At 47.1% G+C, this 18705-nt stretch overlaps 1 protein-coding gene and 1 long non-coding RNA gene across 2 annotated transcripts in view; one reads left to right on the top strand and one right to left on the bottom strand.

Annotated features, from left to right (window-relative positions):
* Positions 1-16349, bottom strand: part of LOC102562236 (cytochrome P450 2J6) — a 30558-nt gene extending 14209 nt beyond the window's left edge. The window contains exons 1-4 of the mRNA XM_006262924.4: positions 16127-16349; positions 13407-13569; positions 9047-9196; positions 2069-2229 (exon numbers count right to left, since the gene is read on the bottom strand). Of these exons, the coding sequence (XP_006262986.1) occupies positions 2069-2229; positions 9047-9196; positions 13407-13569; positions 16127-16297 (645 nt within the window). The 5' untranslated portion in view covers positions 16298-16349. The remainder of the gene's footprint in view (positions 1-2068; positions 2230-9046; positions 9197-13406; positions 13570-16126) is intronic.
* Positions 1-18705, top strand: part of LOC132251452 (uncharacterized) — a 157774-nt gene that overhangs the window by 86259 nt on the left and 52810 nt on the right. The window lies entirely within an intron of this gene.

The following is an 18705-nucleotide window of genomic DNA, read 5'->3' as shown; positions in this document are numbered from 1 at the left end:
ATAATAATTGCATGCACAGATACAGACTGGGGAATGACTGGCTAGGCTACAATACTGCAGAGGAGGACTTGGGGGTTACATTGGACCATAAGCCAACAGCATGCTCTTGTTGCAAAAAAGGGCAACAGCATCCTGGGTTGTATTAACTGGAGTGTCACTTGCAAATTGAGAGAAGTGATTCTTCTGCTGTATTCAGCGCTGGGGAGGCCTCACCTGGAGTACTCTGTGATTAGGGGCCTGGGAAGCACGATTTATGAGGATAGGCTGAAAGGACTCAGGTTATTTAGTCTGGAGAAGAGAAGCTGGAATGGGGGATTTGATAACAGTCGTCAAATGCCTGAAGGAGGATTATAGAGAGGATGGGAATGGGCTTTTATTTGTGGCTGTAGGGGGCAGAACTAGGAACAGTGGTCTCAAGCTGCAGCAGAGGAAATTTAGGAGGAACTTTCTGACTATGAGGGTACTTGGTTAGGCACTGGAACAAGCTACCTAGAGAAACTATGGAATATCCATCCTTGCAGATTTTCAAGAGCAGGTTGGACAGATGCTTGGCTGGGATGGTTTATTTGGGATGATCCCTGCCTTGAACAGGGGCTGGTTTCAGATGGTTCAGTCATGGCTGATCCTGTCTTAATTAGAAGGTGGGACTAGATGACCCTGTGAGGTCCCTTCCAGGCCTACTTTCCTATGATCCTATGATCATGAGCATAAGTGACCAGAACTATACAGAGTACTCCAGATGCGGTCTCATCACGGTCTTGTATGACATTCTTCACTATTTCATCACAGGTCAGCCAGCACTTTTCTTTGTTTTTCTTTCCTTCTTCACATCTTCATACTAACCCTCAGTCCAGCCTATGCCAGTAACACTTCATACCCCACCTCCATTAAATTTATCGTAATTATGTATTGGTATTACCATAACACCTGTGCTCCAGTCATGACCAGGACCTCCATTCTGTTTGGTGGTCTATAAACACCAAACAAAGCCAGTCCCCATCCCAGAGATCTTACAGTCTAAGGAGGAGCATAAGGAGCTTCCATATGGAGGAGCTTAAGAAGACAATGAGATGACATAGCTTAACAATCACAGGAAGGGATCCTAGCAGATCAGTTGTCAAATTTTTTGTAGTCATGACAGCAAAGGAGAATTATTTTAAAACTACTGTTCCTTTTTATAATATCCATGAATTACATAAATATGCAAACTCATCCAATAATTACAATAAAGATCATGTTTAAAATGAATATACTAACAACTAATTTGCCCAGTAGCTCAATATAATCCACTTTATTTCATCACCTTTCCCTCCTGCTGCCCTGGGACTTGCCTCTTTGCTCAGACCCCCAGCTGCAGAGATGTCTCAGTGCAGGAGGCAGCAAAGGGGTTGGTGCTGGCTTTGGCATGGACGAGTGAGGCAGCCTTGTGGTGTTAATGAAGGGTCCATCCCAAGCTGGAGGAGCATGGGAGAAAGCGCAAGGGTGCCTGTTTGAAAATGAGGCCAGCTGGCAGTAGAGGCTGGCATGATGAGCCCTTTGGAAGCAGGAGTCAGCCATTCAAGACAGAATGAGAAGGACATTATTGAGTCCCATCATCTAAAAGAGTTTTAGGCCATGGATAGACATGCATTAAAAGCACTGTGAATACTGCACTCCACAAACCCCTGCCTCCTCCTGCTGCAGAATCAGAAGCTTGCAACAGCACAGATTTGCAGTCAGGGGCTGGACAGCAGGGATCTCAAATGCCCCTCAGCTCGGGAAGGTTCCTGGGGGCAGGTGAGTGCAGAGGACAGGAGAGCACTCGTTGACTTTCGGCTCCGCTCCCCATGCTGTATGTAGGAGGCCTGGCGGAGCATCCAGGCACTTCAGAAAAGTAATGTTTCAAAGAGCAGCCTCATTTCTGAGGGCCAGTTTTTAAGTGCTTCAGCCATTATTGCAGCGCTGCTTTGGCCATGCATGTCTGCATGCTTGCTGTCAGGTGTGCTGTCTAGAGTCTTTAGTCATCACTTCTGGCGTTTACTTTTCTCATGCTCTATTTTAGAAAAAAGACAACAGGTATTTTACTCACGTGGTGACCGAGGCTCTCAGTAAATCTGAAGAGAGTCTCAGTGGCTTTAAGCAATCGATGAAAGTTTTTGTCTTCACTGGGGAAGCGATATCCAAAAACCACAGCACAAATTACATTTGAGACTGAGTGGAAGAGAGGGAAACACGGATCCAGGGGTTTTTCTACAAGTGCAATAATAAGCTGTCAGTATGAATGTTTCCTGATGTAATTCCTCCCTTGACTGGGGAGAGAAGATAGTGAACACTTCACCGAATGCAGTTAGACTGCAGAGTGGGAGGATGACATTCACTAAAAAGCAAACCCAAATATATTCAATATTAAGCAATATTAATCCAATACTAAGCTTTCTTTAAAAAAGGCATTGCTAAAACAGATTACTCCTAGCTCTAGGGCTATCCCATTATGTTTCTGGTATATGGGGCAGAGGCTAGAGTCCAGGGGGGAAATCTTCACTTCCTTGGATTTTAATTGTTTTCAAGATGTCTATCCAGTGCTCTTGTTACAGCATCCTCTGGCACTGAGGAAACTCCTCCAAGGGGGGAACCCCACAGGATAGGAGGCGGCAGGCAGCACATAGATAGCTGAGCTTGTGATAGCCGAGAGGACCACATAGGGTGCAGGCAGAAGTTACATTTAGTGCGCGATGGGCCCTTTGAAAGTGCTCTACAGTCATGCCATGACACAAATGCACAGCACTTTTAAAGGGGCTGATCACATGACAAATTAACCCTTAGCAAATGAGGGTTCAGATAAAGGCGCTCCACTTGGGAGTGCATTAGGGAACTTGTGCTCCCTAGTGTTAATCTGTCCTGTGATTGGGGCTAGGCTGATGCAGCCAAGCCTTGTCCCTAGGGCTATGCGCAGGAAGGGAGGGAGAGCAAGCTTTGGGCTGGGGTTTGCCTGGCCTGAGCTGGAGGCAGGTTGGGTGGACTGGAGCCCTCCTGCCACAGCCCCCACCCCCAGCTCAGGCTGGGCAAACCCCAGTCCTTCGCTTGCTCCCCCTCCTACCCCACTCCTTTCCTGCAGGCAGCACTGGGGGGGTGGACGGGGCTGGGGACAAGGAACAGCTCTTCTGCTGCAGGCAGGCTCCATCCCTGCCCCTGACTCAACAGGCAAGCATCAGGGGGCACAGCTACTCCTCTTCTGCTTAATATTGGATATGTTTGGATTTGCTTTTCTCGGTGAATGTCATCCTCCCACTCTGCAGTCTAACTAGGACAGAGGCCTGCAGGTCTGTCAGCACTCGTGGTGACTTGCCTGATTGGTTCAAAGGCAGCAGACCTCACGAGATGTGTGGATAAGCTGCTAAGGAGGGCTGGGGAGCAGGTGGAGGTCACGGTGCTTGTGGGTACCAACAATGTGGGTAAGGATAACAGAGGAGTCTTGGAAGCTAAATTTAGGCTGCTAAGTAGGAGGTTGAAGTCCAGGACTTCCCTGGTAGCATTCGCTGAAATGCTTCCACTGCCATGCACAGGGCCAGCTATACAGAGTCTCAATGTGTGGCTGAGACCGTGGTGTGGGGAGGAAGGATTTAGATTTGTTAGGACTGGGGGACCTTTTGGAACAGAGGGAAGCCTGTACAGAAGGGATGGTCTTCACCAGTTGTACCAAACTGGTGGTACATAACACTAAACAAGTGGCATAGCAGCTTTTAAACTAAAACCGGGAGAAAGCCAACAGGTGCAGAACAGTGCACAGTTTTGCCTGACACCCCCTACAAGGGTGAAATTATAAAAAATAAGGATAAGAAACAGGATGAGGACAAGCACAAGCAAATACCTTTAATATGTAAAAAGTCACACAAAAGTAATCAACCAAGCAACAATAAAAAGTATACATGCTTTTATGGTAATGCTAGAAGTCTAAGATCAAATGTGGGGGACCTTGAATACTTAGCTGCAAATAACAATATCAACATAATTGGAGTCTCTGAAACATGGTGGAATGAGAAAAATCAATGGGATACAAATTATACAGGAATGATAAAGTCTTAGTGGTGGGGAATTGGCACTGGAAAGCAAAGATTGCACTGTATCAGATAGGGTAGATTTTTTTCAGCTAATAAGAGATGCACCATAGAATCTCTGTGGATAGAAATCCCAGGTTTCAATAGTAAAAAACTACATCTAGGGATATACTATTGACCCCCCAGACCAGGATGGCAGCAGCAAGTAAGAAGTGCTAAGGGAGTTGAGAGAGGCTGCAACAGCAGAAAACGTGGTAATAACAGGGGACTTCAACTGTCCCCAAACAGACAGGGTCACTCTGACATCAAGCTGGAATGCAGAGACCAGATCTGTTGGTGTTATAAAAGACTGCTTTCTGAAGCAGTTAGCTCTGGAAACTACAAGAGGAAAGGTCATTTTTGCTCCAGTCCTAAGTAGTGCACAGGATTTGATGCAAAGGGTAAGTGGTACTGAGCCACTCTGTAATAGTCACCATAATGCAGTTGGGTTTATTAAGGCCTGGGGGACCTTCCTATCCATGTAGCAGGGGAGACAAGAAAAGCTACCACAGTAGCCATTAACTTTAAAAAGGGAGACTACAACAAAATGAAGAAGATAGTTATATGGAAGTCAAAAGGGGCCTAAAGAGGTGAGGAACTTGCATAGGCACTGCTTAAGAACACCATATTGGAGGTGCAGAATAAATGCATACTGAAAATCAAAAAAAAAAAAAAAAAATGGAAAGCAGATCAAAAGCAAGCCAGCAGAGTTTAATGGCAATTTTGTAGAGGCAACAAGTAGAAAAAAGGCTTCTTTCAAAAAGTGGACATTAAATCCTAATGAAGAAAATAAAAAAGAGCATAAACACTGGCAAAGCAAATGTAAAACTGTAATAAGAGAGATCTGAGGATAAATTTGCTAGAGACATGATAAACATTTCTTTAAGTACATTAGCAAACTTGCTGGAGCATCGGGCTCAGAGAGTAGTAATCAATGGCTTGATGTCTAGTTGAAAGCCAATATACAGTGGAGTGCCCCAGGGGTTGGTCCAGGGTCCGTTTTTGTTCATGCATTCATCAACGACCTGGAAGATGGGATGGGGTGCACCCTCAGCAAGGTCACCAATGACCCCAAGCTGTGGGGTGTAATAGATATGCTGGAGGGGAGGGCTAGGATTTGGAGTGATCTAGACAAATTGGAAGATTGGGCCAAAAGAAATCTCATGAGGTTCAAGAAGGACAAGTGCAAAGTCCTGCACTTAGGATGGAACAGTCTCCTGCACTGGTGCAGGCTGGGAGTGACTGGCTGGGCAGCAGCTCTGCAGAAAAGGACTTGGGGGTCACAGTGGACAAGAGGCTGAATATGAGCCAGCAGTGTGCCCTTGGTGCCAAGAAGGCTACTGGCATCCTGGGCTGCTTCGGTAGGAGCGTTGCCAGTAGGTCAAGAGAAGTGATTATTCCCCTCTATTCAGCACTGGTGAGGCCACATGTGGAGTACTGTGTTCGGTTTTGGGATCCCCACTACAGAAAGGATGTGAACAAGTTGGAAAGAGTCCAGCAGAAAGCAACAGAAATGGTTCAGGGGCTGGGGTACATGACTTGTGAGGAAAGACTGAGGGAACTGGGCTTATTTAGTCTAGAGAAGAGACTGAGAGGGGACTTAATAGCAGCTATTAAGTCCCTGCAGGGGCGTTCAAAAGAGGATGGAACTAGTCTGTGGGGGCAGATGACAGAACAAGGAGCAAGAGTCTCAAGTTGCAGCAAGGGAAGTTTAGGTTGGATATTAGGAAAAATTTTCTTACAAGGAGAGTAGTAAAACACTGGAACAGGATACCCAGAGAGTTGGTGGAAGTTTCATCCTTGGAGGTTTTGAAAACCTGGCTAGACAAAGCTTTGGCTGGGATAATCCAGTTGGGGCTGGTCCAGCTTTGAGCAGGGGTTGGACTAGATGACCTCCTGAGGTCCCTTCCAGCCCTTTCTATGATTCTATGATTTTAGATGCCAAAGGCCACCAGGGAGTCAGTTGGGTCATTGCTTAGAAACTAAATGCATTCTTTGCATCTGTCTTCACTGTGGAAGATACTAGGGAGATTCCCTCACCAGATCCAGTCCTCTCTAGGGACAAGTCAGTGAAGCTGTCCGAAAATGAGGTTTCAGTAGTTGATGTTGTAGAGGAAATTGATAAACTGAAGAGCAGCAAATCACCAGGAGCTGATGGCATTCACCCTAGAGTCCTGAAAGAACTCAGATTTGAGATCGCTAGACTCCTGACTGTAGTGTGCAACGTATCACTAAAAACAGCCTCAGTACCAGAGGGCTGGAAGGTTGCCAGGGAGGTTCTAGAGGGGACACAGGGAACCACAGGCCAGGGAATCTAGCTTCTAGTCCTGGAAAACTGGTAGAAACAATATTTAAAAAAAAAAAATTGTTCAGCACATGGATGAACATGACTTGCTGGGGAGGAATCAACATGGCTTTATCAAAGGGACATCACACCTCACCAATCTACTAGAGTATTTTGAGGGTGTCAGTTAGCAAGTAGAAACTCTTCACTGAGTAGAAACACACACACATACCAACACACACACACATAAAAGGAGAACCATGTAGTTTAGAGGTGGTACAGGAGATGGTGACAGAATCCTCAGTAAGAAAAACTTAACAGATCCCTTCAGTGAAATGTCCAAGTTTGTGGATAACACAAAACTGTGGGGAGAAGTGGACACACCAGAGGGCAGGGAACAGCTGCAAGCAGACCTGGACAGTTTGGACATATGGGCAGAAAACAACAGAATGCAGTTCAACAAGGAGAAATGCAAAGTGCTGCACCTAGGGAGGAAAAATGTCCAGCACACCTACAGCCTAGGGAATGACCTGCTGGGTGGCACGGAAGCGGAAAGGGATCTTGGAGTCCTAGCGGACTCCAAGATGAACACGAGTCGGCAGTGTGACGAAGCCATCAGAAAAGCTAATGGCACTTTATCGTGCATCAGAATATGCCTGACGAACAGAACCAAGGAGGTGATACTTCCCCTCTATCGGGCGCTGGTCAGACCGCAGTTGGAGTACTGCGTGCAGTTTTGGGCGCCGCACTTCAAGAGGGATGTGGATAACCTGGAGAGGGTCCAGAGAAAGGCCACTCGTATGGTTAAGGGCTTGCAGACCAAGCCCTATGAGGAGAGACTGGGGCACCTGGACCTCTTCAGCCTCCGCAAGATAAGGTTGAGAGGCGACCTTGTGGCTGCCTATAAGTTCATCACGGGGGCACAGAAGGGAATTGGTGAGGATTTATTCACCAAGGCGCCCCCGGGGGTTACAAGAAACAATGGCCACAAGCTAGCAGAGAGCAGATTTAGAGTGGACATTAGGAAGAACTTCTTCACAGTTAGAGTGACCAAGGTCTGGAACGGTCTCCCAAGGGAGGTGGTGCTCTCCCCTACCCTGGGGGTCTTCAAGAGGAGGTTAGATAAGCATCTAGCTGGGGTCATCTAGACCCAGCACTCTTTCCTGCCTATGCAGGGGGTTGGACTCGATGATCTATTGAGGTCCCTTCTGATCCTAACATCTATGAATCTATGAATCTTATGCCCGAACAGTAGACCAAATATAAATAAATTGTTTACTTGCACAAATCTAATCCTATACCCGCTGGCAAAATCTGGTAGCATTCTCTTCGGAAAATAGGTGCTTCATCCTAGCCCAGAGCTGTCAAATTAATGGCCTACAAACCACACGCAGTTTGTAATGAGTTAAGTTTTGGCCTGAAGGCTCCAACCTGAGCACTACTCCCATCCCTGCTCCAGCTGCTGCTAGGGTCCCTGGGCCCCGCTTTCCTCCTCTGACTTCAGCTTCCTGTGCCTGCCCCTGCCCCTGGGGACAATTTGGCCCCCAGAGCTCAAGGGGCCTGTGGCTTGCAGGGGACAGGACTCCTGCATGGCATGGCAGGAAACCCATGCAGGTATGTCCCGTGTTGGGTGTGACCCCCAGGCACTTAGAAAAGCCCCATTCTAGGCCATAACAGAACTTTTAGTCTATCGTTGTCCAAAGTCCCTCTACTTACAGCATCTAAGTCTTGGGACTAGACTAGATTTAATTGGTACAGTGCTGGACACAATTTATCCTGGTCTACAATGACCACTATATCATGCTTAGCATTGTGTTATCCACCTCAGTGGCTCGAAGCTGTGTTTGAACATGGTAAAATCTTGTAGTGAAGATGAGACTTAACTCCCTACTTATGCAAGTTGGAAGAACTTCAACATGAAGGGTAGTGCTGTAAATAAACCCCACACAGTTGCCCCTTTCCTATTTTCCCAACAGGTGGCAAAGCTCTTCTCTGGTCAGCAGTCATAAGCATTTACTGTTTATATGGGCTTGGTGGAGCTGTCTCAAGCCCCACAGCTGCATCACCTTATGCAAATCGCTTCATTGTGTAAATGGTGCTGTTAGATTGAGCGCTTCTGGTCTATACTTAACCCTGAAAAGAATGTAATATAGCTACCTTACAGCAACGCTGGATGCATGCCAATAAGCTCTCCCTCTCTTTGGCATACATCTAAGTGCTCCCCCAAAACAACTCCATTACAACCATTTCAGGATTTGGTATGCATGGAGCAGGTGAACTGTGTGTTCTGGCATGACCTGACGGTTGTGTAGACATGCTGTAAATGGTACTGAGACAAACAAAGGCTCAGTGTTAGTAGAATATCATGTATCTTATGGATGAACACTAAAGAGAAAGGAATACATGATACTGAAGATGACTAGCTGGCACTTAAACTTCCTTCCACCCCTAATTATAGCTCTTGAGTTCAGTGGTTTTACCAATAGCTTGGAGAGAAGTTTCTCAGGTCAGTATTGAACTACAGGACTAAGCACTCTGCGTTGCCATGTAAATTCTTGGGGTCAGCTAGATTTGTAAATGCTCCACTCTGGGACAGAAGCTACCCGAGATCAGAGTAGGATCAATGAGTTTGTATAAAAAATGAACCTATGACTTAAAAGGACTCGTTTCATAGCAGAGACATACATACCTTTCATACTCGCAAAATGCTCCAGCAGATGCTGTGCCTCCTCTTGTACCCAGTACTCCAGGCCTTTCTTCCCTATTCCCAGGTGGCGTAAAGTCATCACCCCAAAGCGTCTCTGTTGTTTCCAGGTGCGGCCATTTGAAAAGATAATACCTGAGGCCATCAAGAACCAGTTCTTTGTCACACTAATGAATATTACACATATCACTGAAAGACCATCATTTAATGAATCCTGGAATAATTTATGAGAGTATCTTCTGAACGGGAAATGCCAGGTACTAATGGGTTCTTTAATCTAGCAGAGAAAGATATAAGAGCAACCAATGGCTGGAAGCTGAAATCAGATGAAATCACATTAGAAATATAGCACGTATTTCAACAAGGAGAATATTAACAACTAGAATAATGTTCAAAGAAGTGCTGGATTCCCCATTGTCTGAGGACTTCAGACTAGGACTTGATGCATTTCTGCGGGATGCACTTTCCCCGAACAACTTATTAAACTAAACACAAGAATAACACGGTGAAATTCTACAGCTTCTCTTACACAGGTAGTCAGACTAGGTTGTTTAATGGTGCCTTCTGACCGGGAAGACCGTGACTTATTAAAGCTACAAAGTCAAGTCATTACTCACAAATGAGAAAATGCTGAATTAGCGGCTGAACTGAATGAAGCAGGGGGGTTCTGCAGAAAATCAAAGTTGTGATCATGTAATCGAATGCTGTGTCACAAAGCAGACAGCAGGGGACTGAATTAGGTTGCGTGGGCAACAATAAATCTGATTTTTACTAATTTTTTACTCCTTGACTTTGCAACCTAAATAACAGTGTTTTAAAGTGGGATTATATACATAGACAAAAAGGGAACCCTTCACCATTGCAGCATAGACAGTGACCACAGCGTAGGACTACCGACCACGTAACATAGGTAGAAAGGGCTGTAATAACTGGAAACCATGCCCAACAGCTGAGCTTTGGGATTGACCTGGATAATCCATCTCCTCCTCACAATCCATCTCCACCTGTTACCCTGGCATTGGCAGAAAAATGTGCTGGGGTGACAGCACTGGTGTAGGTCAAGCCTTAGACCATTTTGCAGAATGCTTTTACTTGGCTTTGGATCTGGCCTGCAGGCTGGATGTTTTTTGAGAGTGTGAGTGGGATTGGGCAATATAGTAATGATTCAGTAGCATGTTATTTTCCAGAGGATACTACTCCCACATCCAAGGAGTAATCAGTCACTGAGAATCTATTTGCCATTTGTTATGTCTGTGCATAGTGGCCAAACAAATGGGTAGGTACACACCCAAGCCAAGGACTCTCTGATATAATGGAGGAGCTGGATGGGTACAAGTCAGCAGGCCCGGATGACTTCCATCCACGGCTGCTGAAAGAATTGGCCAGTGTCATAGCTGAGCCACTGGCACGGCTGTTCGAGCACTCGTGGTGCTCCAGCCAGGTCCCTGAGGACTGGAGAAGGGCCAATGTGGTGCCCATTTTCAAGAAAAGAAGAAGGGATGAGCTGGGTAACTTTAGACCAGTCAGTCTTACCTCTATCCCTGGGAAAATGCTAGAGAAAATAATCAAAGAAAACAATCATTTGTGCAGGCCCAGCAGGGGAAACGATGCTGAGGGGAAACCAGCACAGGTTTGTCGCACGTAGATCCTGCCTGACAAACCTTGTAGCCTTCTATGACCAGGTCACACACTGCCTGGACACGGGAGCCAAGGCTGATGTCATCTTCCTGGACTTTAGGAAGGCTTTCGACACAGTTTCACACCCTATCCTCATTGGGAAGCTAGCAGACTGTGGAGTGGATGCCTACACGGTCAGGTGGGTGGCCAACTGGTTTAGGGGACCGTACCCAGAGAGTGGTGGTGGATGGTTCCTTCTCGGCCTGGAGGGAGGTGGGCAGTGGGGTCCCGCAGGGTTCGGTCCTTGAACCAGTATTATTTAATATCTTCATCAGCGATTTGGATGAGGACATGGGGAACACCCTCTCCAAGTTCGCTGATGATACCAAGTTATGGGGCAAAGTTAGTACACCAGAGGGCAGGGAGCAGATTCAGGCCGACCTGGACAGGTTGGATCAATGGGCAGAGAGAAATAGGATGCAATTTAATAAAGATAAATGTAAGGTACTCCACCTGGGAAGGAGGAATCCCCTGCACACCTATAGGTTGGGGAGTGTCCTTCTCAGCAGCTCGGAGGCAGAGAGGGATCTTGGAGTCATAATTGACTCCAAGATGAACGTGAGCCGGCAGTGTAACGAGGCCATCAACAAGGCCAATCGCACCTTGTCGTGCATTAGCAGGTGCATGACTAATAGATCAAAGGAGGTGATGCTCCCCCTCTATGCAGCACTGGTCCAGCTGGAGTACTGTGTCCAGTTTTGGGTGCCACACTTCAAGAGGGACGCGGGGAATCTGGAGAGGGTCCAGAGGACGGCCACTCGCATGATTAGTGGCCTTTGGGAAAGACCCTACGGGGGGAGGTTGAGAGAGCTGAATCCCTTCAGCCTTCACAAGAGACGGCTGAGGGGAGATCTTGTGGCTGCCTATAAATTTATTAGGGGAGGTCAACGGGGAATAGGGGAAGCGCTGTTTACTAGGGTGGCCCAGGGAGTGACTAGGAATAACGGGTGTAAACTGGTTGAGGGTGGATTTAGGTTAGATATTAGGAAGAAATTTTTCACAGTAAGGGCGGCCAGGATCTAGAATGGGCTTCCAAGAGAGGTGGTGCTATCACCTAGCTTGGAGGTCTTCAAGAGGAGTTACCTGGCTGGGGTCGTCTGACCTTGGTCCTCTTTCCTGCCAGGGCTGAGGGTCAGACACGATGATCCATTGGGGTCCCTTCCGACTCTACAATCTATAATCTATGAATGGTGGTTTACATTTCCAAGGGGAGAAGTGTTAGCTGTGAAGAAATCTAATGAAAGGCTTTTGGAAAGAATAACTGACTAGAGCTCTTTGGAAAAATTGGTTGCTTAGGACATTGGATTAACAAGCTAGCCATCTGAAAGGAAGTAAGTATTTCCTAGATATAATTGGATCAGGAATGACACCTGACCTCTCAAGCAGCTGCACATCTGGCAGAGGAAGTTACCTGCAGAGGTGAGGAGATAAGGTTGGGTAGTTAAGAGTTGCCACAGGAGTAAGTTTTTGTCTAAGGATCCCTGGGCATTGGGTGATTTAGGACCTTGTTACACCTTATGCTGTGAGCTGCACAAATGTTGATCAGTTTAGTGCTAGCCTGGAGTTTGAAGCAGTCACACCACCTTCAAGCACATCTGTGGGGAGTGGCCACATCTTAATGGAAAGCTGGGTTTTGTGGATCAAGAGATAATCCTGCCCTGGAGTGGCATCACTTTGAGCAGCATAGTAAGCACTTTAAACTATATTAAGGCGTAAATGTGCTGACAATCCAGGAGTTAAGAGCTCCAGAAGCCACCCAAAATTACTGTATAACAAGGCCCTTAGTCTCTCAGCTGATGGAAGCTGCACAGTGCGAGTTAACAAGCTACTTGCAGAAAACTGGGCCCTAGCCAGAGCCAACAGTTGCATGCTAATGAGTGATGCAAGTTAGAGTAAGATCATATCTAGTTCTTATAGTTTTCTTTGTATATCTGTCTCTTACAATATGTAGCGATAGAGTGATGTTGCCTGTGGTGTCCAGGAGTTGTACAAGAGGCAAGGATTTCTTAGGGTGAGATCTCTTACTGGAGCAACTGCATAGTTGGGGTAGAGTTAGACAAGCTTTTGAATGCAAGCCATTCTTCACTGAGACCTATAATATCTTACACAAGCCAGACAGGGCATGATTCCTCAAGCAGGCAAAATCTCCTCTGCTAGGGGCTGGTAAGGCTGGCACTGGGACAAGGGAGCGGAGGTGCACTGGACCAAGGAGCCGGCAAACCTCAGCTTCTTCTCAGTGGTCAAGCAATGGATGGCAGAGAAAGGTTTGTGTGTGAAGGACAGCTCTGGAGGTGTGAGAGTACCCTGGCTGTGCCACAGTGGGGTCCCAGGCAATGTGCTTGGGGCAGAGGGAGGCTATAATGATCACAACCATTTCTCATATCTGGGTCACCATCCCCACTACTTCAGTACATCACCTCTGTCTTTGGCCCAGTGAGAACTGCTGACAAATTTCTTAAGGATTATTATTTCTCAGGATTTCCCTCCTCACTTGTACACAGGGACTGTTTTCTCCCTACTTTCTTTTCAAGCCACCTGCTTACATCACTAGTTCTTCATAGCAATCTGCCATTACTATACATGAGACAGTGGTCACAAAATATGGGAGTAGCCACGTGAAATGAGAAGCCAGCACTTCCACGCAATTTCTGTGCCAAGAACATCTCACCTTTTCCTTTTTCCATCACTCTGAAGAACATACTCACTGCTCGCCCAGAAACCTCCTCCGGGTGAGCAGTCAGACCGTCTTTCACTGCATGAAATCCATTCAGGACAATGATGGGGGTCCATCCAAACCACAAAGTGAAGATGTCACCATGAGTTTTTGCCAGCTGTAGAATAATCAGCACCAGTAAAGCACAGGTGACATACTCCCGTACCAAGCCAGCCAATACTGAGCCTGCTCTTATTTACCAATCAGGAGGTAGCTCTGACTGGAGAAATGCTCCCTTTTTTATGTAACAGTTGGACAACTTCACCTACTCCCAGACCCTGCTGTGGTTTCAGGGCTGACTACCCATTCTGTTTCATAGTTCTCAGGGCCGGAAGGGACCAAAACAGATCATTAGGTCCGACCCCCTGCCCTGGGCAAGAACGGGTGCTGGATCATAACACCTCAGCCAAATATCTGTCCAGCCTCCTCTTGAAGACCCCCAAGGTAGGAGAGAGCACCACCTCCCTTGGGAGTCCATTCCAGCAGCCTGTTTACTACTGACTACCATGCGGTGCTTCCCCTTCCACCTCTCCATGGCATCAGAGCTGTTCTCATGCATGCTGGGCAGCTTTTATCACAAGGGCTGTTCTGCCTGCCCACCATCACTAGAGCTCTGTGTTTCAGCCAGCCCTCTCTCCCCTCCCTGGCACAGCCCTTTCACAATACCTGCTGCATGACACCCAGACATCCTCTGTGCAGGAGGATCCCTCTGTGTTTCTTGGCAGGTTCCCACTCTTCGTGCTCCCAGGGAAGAGCACAGGGAAGGGAGCAGGCCAAAGGCCTGGCCTAAGAGAACTGCCTTTAAAAACTCTGCACACCTCTCAGCCCCCAGCACCAGGAGAACTGCCAGCTCCTGGGTCCTGGAACTGTTCACAGGAACAACTTAGCCTTACTTTTCTCTGGAAGGTTTTTCTTTCCCGGGTTAGTCTAATAAAACTAACTGCAGTGATCGAGGGGTGAATGTTCATAACACAGGAGCCCTGTGATTAGTAGGCCTGTGCAAACAGGCAGCTATTCAATTCGGCTTCGGATCCGGCCGCTTCAGATGCCAGTGATCTGATCCACAGCTCCGGATTGGTTTCCCACTTCAATTCGGCAGAAGTGGCTCCGAAGCTTTGGAGCTGCCTCAGAGATCCGGCCATAGGGTATAAAGGGGAATCAGTGAAATATCTATAACTTTGCTGTTTTTTGTCTGATTTGGATGAAATTTGCAGGGGTGGCAGGCTTCGTGGCCTGAGCAGGGGCCCCCACCCCTGCAGTTTCCACCCCCCTGTGGTGTAACACATACACATGACATGAGTTTTGCTTTCAAGAATTGGGGGTGCAGTTCCCCCCAAACCACTGCACCGATCTTCTTGAAACTTGGCAGGCTTCATGCTCTCAGCGGAGGCTACCACCCCTGCAAGTTTCATCCAAATTAGACAAAAACTTCAAAGTTATATTTAAAACATCCCCATTATACCCTATGGCCGGATCTCTGAAGCGGCTCTGAAGCTTTTCCAAAGCGGTTCACAAAGTCTAAAGAAGCCAGTGCTTCAATCCGGACATGCTGCTTCGGCGTCCAAAGCATCTGAATCTTCTCTGGATCCGAAGCGTGGTCTGAAGCCTCACACAGCCCTAGTGATTAGAGCACTCTCTCAAGATGTGGAAGACCTGGGTTAAGTTCCCATTTCTGCCTGAAGGGTTCAGATCCACCCCTCCCACTTCCACTTAGAGTGCTCTAGCCAGAGATTTTGTTTTGAATAAAATCAAGGGTTTGGGGGGGGGGGGGGTGTTATTTTGTTTTTTTAACCATTTAAATACCACAGACATGTATACATGTTCAGTGCATCCTTCTAAGCAACCCTATGGTGACCAGCCTAGGAAATCCCAGCACTCTAATAGTTAAAATTGAGGTCTTTGAAAGTCCCTCTTCTAAACTGAATGCTTTTTAAAAACATGGGACTGAGAGGGGTCTCTCAAGCTATTTATCCTTTCACTTATCCAAGAGATAATAAAATTCATCCTTCCACCTCTGCCCCTACACACCCCACAGTCACAAGGCAGTTTGTGGAAACAAAACCAGAAGCATTCTACACCATGCCACAGGTAAAAAGCAGAGCAGACAAGGGCACTGCCAATGCTTGGCTCCTGCAGTGGTAGAGAAGTGATAAGATAAATAAGAATTTGGCCATGTCTCACACCAGAAGAAGGCAGGAAAACCCCAAAGTCCTTCCAATTTGACTTGGCAGGAAGGGGGAAATTCTGCTCTGACCCCAAATCTAACAACTAGCTTAACTCTGAGCAGAAGAGGAAGATCTTCCAGGCAGGTACCAGAGAGGTTTCTAAGCACCAACAGCAGCAGTACTCTCCAGTCAAAATGCTCACTTCTGTCTAAGGCTAATGGCCAATCCTTCAGACAAAGGCAGCAGGAAATACAGCCTTCAGGAGGGAAAAAGTTCCTTTCCTGGCCCTACAGGTGACCAGCAGAAGCCCTGAACCATGGAATTACTATAGTCATTTCTTACACCAACACAGAAATACCACTCCCAGTGTTGTTAAACTCCTGTGACCACCAGTTTTTGCAGAAGTATGCAGCATCCCATGCTAAAAGAAACCTCTCTTCTATCCAATAGCTGATCTGATAATTTGACTATGAGCCCATTAATTAAATAGGAGCATCTGAAAATACTTACCTGCATGAGGAAATCACGATGAAGATGAAAATGCAGCTGCAACAAGTTTCCAACAACGGGCAGAGGAATTGGCCCAGGGGGAAGGTGTCTACTTGCCTGTCGCAGCTTCAGAAACTGCACGATTAGAAAAGACACAATTAGGGCTACGAGAGCTTGACTAATTGTCAGCATCTTGCTGATGCCTTAGCTAAGCCTGACAGCCAACATGCAGCTGTTTTAATGTTCCCACAGTACTTCCAACAGAATTTAACTTCTGCTTGTTTCCCAACTCTGGCCCTCCCTCTTTGTCACCACCCTCCCATTCTTCTCCTCCTAACATACTATAGACTTCTCCAGGTATGAATTATGCTTAATAGATCCAGTTGCACAGAAACACTTGGTTGTAAAAGATATTATTCCCTCTTTAGCCAGACCCTCACAACACATTTCTTCAGCTCTTCATATCAAATTCACCAAATACAGATTACAAAATCTGGGGTTTTCCAGACAATCAGAAACAGGAGGAAGATCAGGGGAAGCGTGGGTCCCTTAATGAATGGGGAAGAGGGGGCAGGCAAGCTAGTGACAGAAGATGCAGAAAAGGCTGGAGTACTCGGTGCCTTTTCCACAGACAAGGTCAGTTCCCTGACTACTGCACCAGGCAGTACAATCTGGGAAGGAGGGGAGCAGCCCTCAGTGGTGAAAGAACAGGTTAGGAACTATTAAGAAAAACTGGATGTCTACAAGACCATGGGGCCAGATGGGATGTACCCAAGGGTGTTGAGGGAGTTGGCCAGTATGATTGCAGAGCCACTGGCCATCACCTTTGAAAACTCATGGTGACCGGGAGAGGGCCCAGATGATTGGGAAAGGGCAAACATAGGGCCTATGTTTAAGAAAGGGAAGAAGAAGGATCTGGGAACAACAGACTGGTCAGCCTCACCTCAGTTGCTCAAAAAATCATGAAGCAGGTCCTCCAGGAATTCATTTGTAAGCATCTGAAGCCAAAGAAAGTAATCAGGGACAGTCAGTGTGGATTCACCAAGGGCAAGTTATGCTTGACCTACCCGATTGCCTTCTATGATGAGGTGACTGTCTCTGTGGATGCAAGGAGACTGGTAGATGTGGTGTACTTTGATTTAAGCATGGCTTTTGATAGGGTTTCCCACAATATTCTCCCAGGCAAGCAAAGGAAGTATGGGCTGGATGAATGGACTGCAAGGTGGACAGAAAAATGGCTGGATTGTACATTTTTCTACCAAAGGGTAGTACTACCAACAAGTAGCAATCAATGACTTGATGTCTAGTTGGTAGCTCGTATCAAATGGAGTGTCCCAAGGGATGGTCCTGGGGCCGGTTTTGTTTAATGTCTTCAACGACTTGGAAGATGGCATCAAGTGCACCCTCAGCAAGTTTGCAGATGACACCAAGCTGTGGGGAGCAGTAGATACACTGGAGGGTAGGGCTAGGATTCAGAGTGACCAAGACAAATTGGAGGACTGGGCCAAAAGAAATCTCATGAGGTTGACCAAGGAAAAGTGCAAAGTCCTGCACTTAGGATGGAACAATCCCATGGACTGACCAAGCAGCAGCTCTGCAGAAAGACTTGCAGGTTACAGTGGGCAATATTCTGAAAATGAGTCAGCAGTGTACCCTTGTTGCCAAGAAGGCTAATGGCATCCTGGGCTGCATTGGTAGCAGTATTGCCAACAGATCTAGGGAAGTGATTATCCCCTTCTATTTGACACTGGTGAGGCCACATCTGGTGTCCTGTGTTCAGTTTCGGGTCCCTCACTACAGAAAGGATGTGGACAAATTGGAGAGAGTCTAGTGAAGGGTAGCAAAAATGGTTTGGGGGCTGGGGCACATGTCTTGGGAGGAGGGGCTGAAGGAACTGGGCTTATTTAGTCTGGAGAAGAGGAGACTGAGGGGGGATTTGATAGCAGCCTTCAACTCCCTGCAGGGGGGTTCCAAAGAGGATGGAGCTGGACTGTTCTCAGTGGTGACAGATGACAGAACAAGGAGCAATGGGCTCAAGTTGCAGCAAGGGAGGTTTAGGTTGAATATTAGGAAAAATTTTCTCACTAGGAGAGTAGTAAAACACTGGGACAGGTTACCTAGAGAGGTTGTGGAATCTCCATCCTTGGAGGTTTTCAAAACCTGGCTAGACAAAGCCTTGGCTGGGATAATGTATTTGGGGCTGGTCCTGTTTTGAGCAGGAGGTTGGACTAGATGGCCTACGGAGGTCCCTTCTAACCTTAATTTTCTATGATTCTATGATTCATTCCTAACATTCCCGACCCCTGGGGCACTCCACTTGGTACCAGCTGCTTCCCTCGCTCCCCCAGCCCCCCAGGGCTGCCCTGCCTGCCCCAGCTCTGGCCCTTTAAGAAAAAAAAAAAATGGAGAGACACTTCAGGACTCACTGCTCCTGCAGTGGCCTCGGGGGGCTCATGGAAGAACCCCCCCAGGCAGCACAGGCCAGTGGGGGGCAGCGGGGATCACCCACCCCACCAAGCAGGAATGGTAAGTCTGGGGTTTTTTCCATTTTGTTTTTTTCTTAAAGGGCCGGAACTGCGGTGGGCAGGGCAGCCATGTGG

The sequence above is a fragment of the Alligator mississippiensis genome, chromosome 7 (assembly GCF_030867095.1).
Source record: "Alligator mississippiensis isolate rAllMis1 chromosome 7, rAllMis1, whole genome shotgun sequence".
Lineage (NCBI taxonomy): Eukaryota > Metazoa > Chordata > Crocodylia > Alligatoridae > Alligator > Alligator mississippiensis.
The sequence above is the reverse complement of the archived record's forward strand: the minus strand, read 5'-3'. Positions and strand labels throughout refer to the sequence as shown.